General features: G+C 48.8%; 1 protein-coding gene across 1 annotated transcript; it reads left to right on the forward strand.

The window, feature by feature from the left end:
* Positions 1–371: 371 nt before the first annotated feature.
* On the forward strand, positions 372–6399 carry LOC135538521 (thrombospondin-2-like; the record flags this gene model as incomplete). Its single annotated transcript, XM_064964410.1, has 6 exons — positions 372–401; positions 496–730; positions 4145–4372; positions 4503–4633; positions 4775–4915; positions 6302–6399. Coding segments are annotated over exons 1-6 (863 nt in total), but the record flags the coding sequence as incomplete, so codon positions are not given.
* Positions 6400–6667: the final 268 nt, after the last annotated feature.

Raw genomic sequence — 6667 nt, forward strand, 5'->3', positions numbered from 1 at the left:
CCAGTTTAAATTCAGACACCGTGGTCTCCAGTGTAAAGCCAGACACCGTGGTCTCCAGTTTAAAGTCAGACACCGTGGTCTCCAGTTTAAAGCCAGACACCGTGGTCTCCAGTTTAAAGCCAGACACCGTGGTCTCCAGTTTAAAGTCAGACACTGTGGTCTCCAGTTTAAAGTCAGACTCCGCGGTCTCCAGTTTAAAGTCAGACACCATGGTCTCCAGTTTAAAGTCAGACACCATGGTCTCCAGTTTAAAGTCAGACACCGTGGTCTTCAGTTTAAAGTCAGACACTGTGGTCTTCAGTTTAAAGTCAGACACCGCGGTCTTCAGTTTAAAGTCAGACACCGTGGTCTCCAGTTTATAGTCAGACACCATGGTCTCCAGTTTAAAGTCAGACACCATGGTCTCCAGTTCAGCTCAGTAATCTGAACAAAGTAGTAGGGACCTTTTTGGACTGCAGTATTGCTAACCAGGTGTGTTTGTCTGTTTTTGTGTAGACTGATTCAGACAGTGATCTGGTTGGTGATCACTGTGATGATAATGAGGATATAGATGAGGACGGTCATCAGAACTCCCTCGACAACTGTCGCTACGTTGCCAATAGCAACCAGGTTGACCATGACAGAGATGGCATTGGCGACGCCTGCGACCATGATGATGACAACGATGGTATCCCTGATGACCGTGACAACTGCCGACTTGTGCCGAACGCTGACCAAATAGACGCAGACAGTCAGTACACACACACACGCACGCACGCACGCACACACACACACACACACAAAAGGTCCCTACTACTTTGTTCAGATTGCTGAGCTGAACTGGAGACCATGCCAGCTAGATTTAAACTGGAGACCGCGCCGGCTGTTTTCAAACTGGAGACCGCTCCAGCTGGTTTTAAACACACACACACACACACACACACACACACACACACACACACACACACACACACACACACACACACACACACACACACACACACACACACACACACACACACACACACACACACACACACACACACACATACACACACCAGTCATCAGCATGGGCGCGCAAAGGCAGTCTCACATATCCTGATTAGTGACCAGAAAGCCCCTGTCTTCTTTTACCAGAACAATTCTGGGGATTTAATTAATCATGATCATATTCCAGCGAGACCGAGTTTGGGTTATAACTCTATACCTCAGTGGTGGGACTGACTATATGTCTAGAGATGGCTGGGTTATAACTCTATTTCTCAGTGGTGGGACTGACTATATGTCTAGAGATGGCTGGGTTATAACTCTATTTCTCAGTGGTGGGACTGACTATATGTCTAATGATGGCTGGAACATCTCACTGAAGATGTAACATATTCGGGTGAATGAATGCTAGGGCTAACCCCAACCCTAAACACAACCCTCTAACCCTAACCCCAACCCTAAACCCTACCCTCTTACCATAACCCCAACCCTAACCCCAACCCTCTAACCATAACCCCAACCCTAAACCCAACCCTCTAACCATAACCCCAACCCTAAACCCAACCCTGTAAACCTAACCCAACCCTAACCCCAACCCTCTAACCATAACCCCAACCCTAAACCCAACCCTCTAACCCTAACCCCAACCCTAAACCCAACCCTCTAAACCTATCCCCAACCCTAAACCCAACCCTCTAACCATAACCCCAACCCTAAACCCAACCCTCTAACCATAACCCCAACCCTCTAACCCTAACCCCAACCCTCTAACCATAACCCCAACCCTAAACCCAACCCTCTAACCCTAACCCAAACCCTAAACCCAACCCTCTAAACCTATCCCCAACCCTAAACCCAACCCTCTAACCATAACCCCAACCCTAAACCCAACCATCTAAACCTAACCCCAACCCTAAACCCAACCCTCTAACCATAACCCCAACCCTAACCCCAACCCTCTAACCCTAACCCCAACCCTAAACCCAACCCTCTAAACTTATCCCCAACCCTAAACCCAACCCTCTAACCATAACCATAACCCCAACCCTAAACCCAACCCTCTAAACCTAACCCCAACCCTAAACCCAACCCTCTAACCATAACCCCAACCCTAACCCCAACCCTCTAACCCCAATCCCTACCCCCTAACCCTAACCCCAACCCTAACCCCCCAACCCTCTAACCATAACCCCAACCCTAACCCCAACCCGCTAACCCTAACCCCAACCCTCTAACCCTAACCCCAACCCTAACCCCAACCCTCTAACCCTAACCCCAACCTTCTAACCCTAACCCCAACCCTCTAACTCCAATCCTCTAACCCCAATCCTCTAACCCCAATCCTCTAACCCCAACCCTCTAACTCTAACCCCAACCTTCTAACCCCAACCCTCTAACCCTAACCCTCTAACCCTAACCCCAACCCCAACCCATACTTAGAGGGAGATGGCAAAGACTTGTTCTGATTGGTCCATCTGTATTTGTTCAGGCCAGTGATTGGATTGCAGATATAATCATATAGCACCAAGTTCAAATGGGTTTATGTAGATAGAACCTTCTAGTCCCAAGGTCTCCACTTGTGGATAGAACCTTCTTGTCCCATGGTCTCCACTTGGAGATAGAACCTTCCAGTCCCAAGGTCTCCACTTGTAGAATAACCTTCTAGTCCTAAGGTCTCCACTTGTAGATATAAACTTCTAGTCCCAAGGTCTCCACTTGTAGATAGAACCTTCTAGTCCCAAGGTCTCCACTTGGAGATAGAACCTTCTAGTCCCAAGGTCTCCACTTGTCCCCCAAGGTCTCCACTTGTAGAAGAACTTTCTAGTCCTAAGGTCTCCACTTGGAGATATAAACTTCTAGTCCCAAGGTCTCCACTTGTAGATAGAACCTTCTAGTCCCAAGGTCTCCACTTGTAGAAGAACCTTCTAGTCTTAAGGTCTCCACTTGTAGATATAAACTTCTAGTCCCAAGGTCTCCACTTGTAGATAGAACCTTCTAGTCCCAAGGTCTCCACTTGTAGATAGAACATTCTAGTCCCAAGGTCTCCACTTGTAGATAGAACCTTCTAGTCCCATGGTCTCCACGTGTAGATAGAACCTTCTAGTCCCAAGGTCTCCACTTGTAGATATAAACTTCTAGTCCCAAGGTCTCCACTTGTAGATAGAACCTTCTAGTCCCAAGGTCTCCACTTGGAGATAGAACCTTCTAGTCCCAAGGTCTCCACTTGTAGAAGAACTTTCTAGTCCTAAGGTCTCCAGACTTGTAGAGAACCTTCTAGTCCCAAGGTCTCCACTTGTAGATAGAACATTCTAGTCCCAAGGTCTCCACTTGTAGATAGAACATTCTAGTCCCAAGGTCTCCACTTGTAGATAGAACCTTCTAGTCCCATGGTCTCCACGTGTAGATAGAACCTTCTAGTCCCAAGGTCTCCACTTGTAGATAGAACATTCTCGTCCCAAGGTATCCACTTGTAGATAGAACCTTCTAGTCCCAAGGTCTCTACTTGTAGATAGAACATTCTCGTCCCAAGGTCTCTACTTGTAGATAGAACCTTCTCGTCCCAAGGTCTCCACTTGTAGTTGAACAAGTCATTGCATGTATATATTTTTTTACTCGACTTGAAAAAATGTGTGGCTCGACTTGCTTGTGATTCAAACAATAGTGACTCTGGCACATAAACACGCACATATACACACAAACACTTATACACATACACCACATCATTAGTGTGTTTGTACCGTTATCAGTCTCTGTAAGTATGACTTTGATAATGATATTACCTCTCTCCCTCTCTCTCTCTCTGTCTCTAGATGATGGTCGTGGTGATGCTTGTAAAGATGACTTTGATAATGATATTACTCTCTCTCCTCTCCCTGTCTCTCTCTCCTCTCCCTCTCTCTCTCTCCTCTGTCTCTCTCTCCTCTCCCGGTCTCTCTCTCGTTCTCCTCTCCCTGTCTCTCTCGTTCTCCTCTCCCTGTCTCTCTCCTCTGCCTCTCTCTCCTCTCCTTGTCTCGCTCTCCTCTCCCTTTCTCTCTCATCTGTCTGTCTGTCTGTCTCCCTCTCTCTCTCTCTCTCTCTCTCTCTCTCTCTATCTCTCTCGCTCTCTCTCCTCTCCCTGTCTCTCTCTCCTCTGTCTCTCTCTCCTCTCCCTCTCCCTCTCTCTCTCCTCTGTCTCTAGATGATGGTCGTGGTGATGCTTGTAAGGATGACTTTGATAATGACAGTATACCAGATGCACTAGATGTTTGCTCAGAGAACAGTGGTATTGGAGTTACAGACTTCAGGAAGTTTCAGACGGTTCTGTTGGACCCTCGGGGGACCACTCAGTCTGACCCTCTGTGGGTGGTTCGAGGACACGGAACCGAACTGCTACAGACTGCAAACTCTGACCCTGGCATCGCCTTGGGTACGACCCTAACCTCTTACCTAAGACCGCATTAACGCTGATCTGGGTGGTGTTTGTGTGGTTTTCATGTGCGTTTGTGAATGCGTGTGCGTGCCTGCGTTTGTGAATGTGTGTGTGTGTGTGTTCTCAGGTTTTGATGAGTTCCGTGCGGTAGACTTCAGTGGGACATTCTACGTGAACACAGACCGTGATGATGACTATGTAGGGTTTGTGTTCTCCTTCCAGTCCAGCAGACGGTTCTACGTTGTCATGTGGAAACAGGTCAGTCAGGAGTACACACACACACTGACCTCTGACCTCTAACCCTGCCCGGTCAGCCAGTCCTGACCTCTTACCTCAAACCTCTAACTTCTAACCCTGCACAGTCAGCCAGGCCTAACTTCTAACCTCTAACCCTGCCAGGTCAGCCAGGCTTACTGGGAGAAGAGTCCTTCCAGGGCATTTGGGAACGCTGGTGTCTCTCTCAAAGTGGTCAACTCAAGCTCAGGCCCTGGAGAGGCCCTCCGCAACGCCCTGTGGCACACAGGAAACACCATACAGCAGGTACACACAGGAAACACCATACAGCAGGTACACACAGGAAACACCACACAGCAGGTACACACAGGAAACACCATACAGCTGGTACACACAGGAAACACAATACAGAAGGTACACACAGCAGGTACACACAGGAAACACCACACAGCAGGTACACACAGGAAACACCACACAGCAGGTACACACAGGAAACACAATACAGAAGGTACACACAGCAGGTACACAGGAAACACTATACAGCAGGTACACACAGCAGGTACACACAGGAAACACCACACTGCAGGTACACACAGCAGGTACACACAGGAAACACTACAAAGCAGGTACACACAGGAAACAACATACAGCAGGTACACAAAGGAAACAGCACACAGCAGGTACACACAGCAGGTACACACAGGAAACACCACACAGCAGGTACACACAGGAAACATTATACAGCAGGTACACACAGGAAACACCATACAGCAGGTACACAAGGAAGCACCACACAGCAGGTACACACAGCATGTACACACAGGAAACACCACACAGCAGGTACACACAGCACACACCATACAGCAGGTACACAAGGAAGCACCACACAGCAGGTACACACAGCATGTACACACAGGAAACACCACACAGCAGGTACACACAGCACACACCATACAGCAGGTACACACAGGACACACCATACAGCAGGTACATACAGGAAACACCATACAGCTGGTACACACAGGAAACACCATACAGCAGGTACACACAGGAAACACCATACAGCAGGTACACACAGGAAACCCCACACAGCAGGTACACACAGGAAACACCACACAGCAGGTACACACAGCAGGTACACACAGGAAACACCATACAGCAGGTACACACAGGAAACACCATACAGCAGGTACACACAGGAAACACCACACAGCAGGTACACACAGGAAACACCACACAGCAGGTACACACAGGAAACACCACACAGCAGGTACACACAGCAGGTACACACAGGAAACACCATACAGCAGGTACACACAGGAAACACCACACAGCAGGTACACGCAGGAAACACCACATAGCAGGTACACACAGGAAACACCACACAGCAGGTACACACAGGAAACGCCATACAGCAGGTACACACAGGAAACACCACACAGCAGGTACACACAGGAAACACCACACAGCAGGTACACACAGGAAACACCACACAGCAGGTACACACAGGAAACACCACACAGCAGGTACACACAGGAAACACCACACAGCAGGTACACACAGGAAACACCACACAGCAGGTACACACAGGAAACACCATACAGCAGGTACACACAGGAAACACCACACAGCAGGTACACACAGGACACACACCTCTAACCCTGAAGTAAACCTATGTGTGTGGATCCTTAGGTTCGCACACTGTGGCACGACCCCAACAACATGGGCTGGAAGGACTACACTGCCTACCGCTGGCACCTCATCCACCGACCCAAGACCGGCTTCATAAGGTACTTAACCTCCAACCCATAACCCTAACTCTAACTTTAACCCTTACCCTAAACCTAACTCTAACCCTAACCCAAAAAAGGCCCATAGGCCCATAGGCCAAAAAGTCACTGCCCTGGCCTGGCCTGGCCTGGGACAAAAGCCACTGTCCTGGCCTGGTACCTCCATATGCATATAGGGCTTGAGAGGACACATACAGGCCTAAAGGCCTTAGCTCCCTATCTGGGTTACAGGCCTTTCTCTGGGCATGAGAGGACACATACAGGCCTA

This window comes from Oncorhynchus masou, unplaced genomic scaffold, assembly GCF_036934945.1.
Source record: "Oncorhynchus masou masou isolate Uvic2021 unplaced genomic scaffold, UVic_Omas_1.1 unplaced_scaffold_9770, whole genome shotgun sequence".
Lineage (NCBI taxonomy): Eukaryota > Metazoa > Chordata > Actinopteri > Salmoniformes > Salmonidae > Oncorhynchus > Oncorhynchus masou.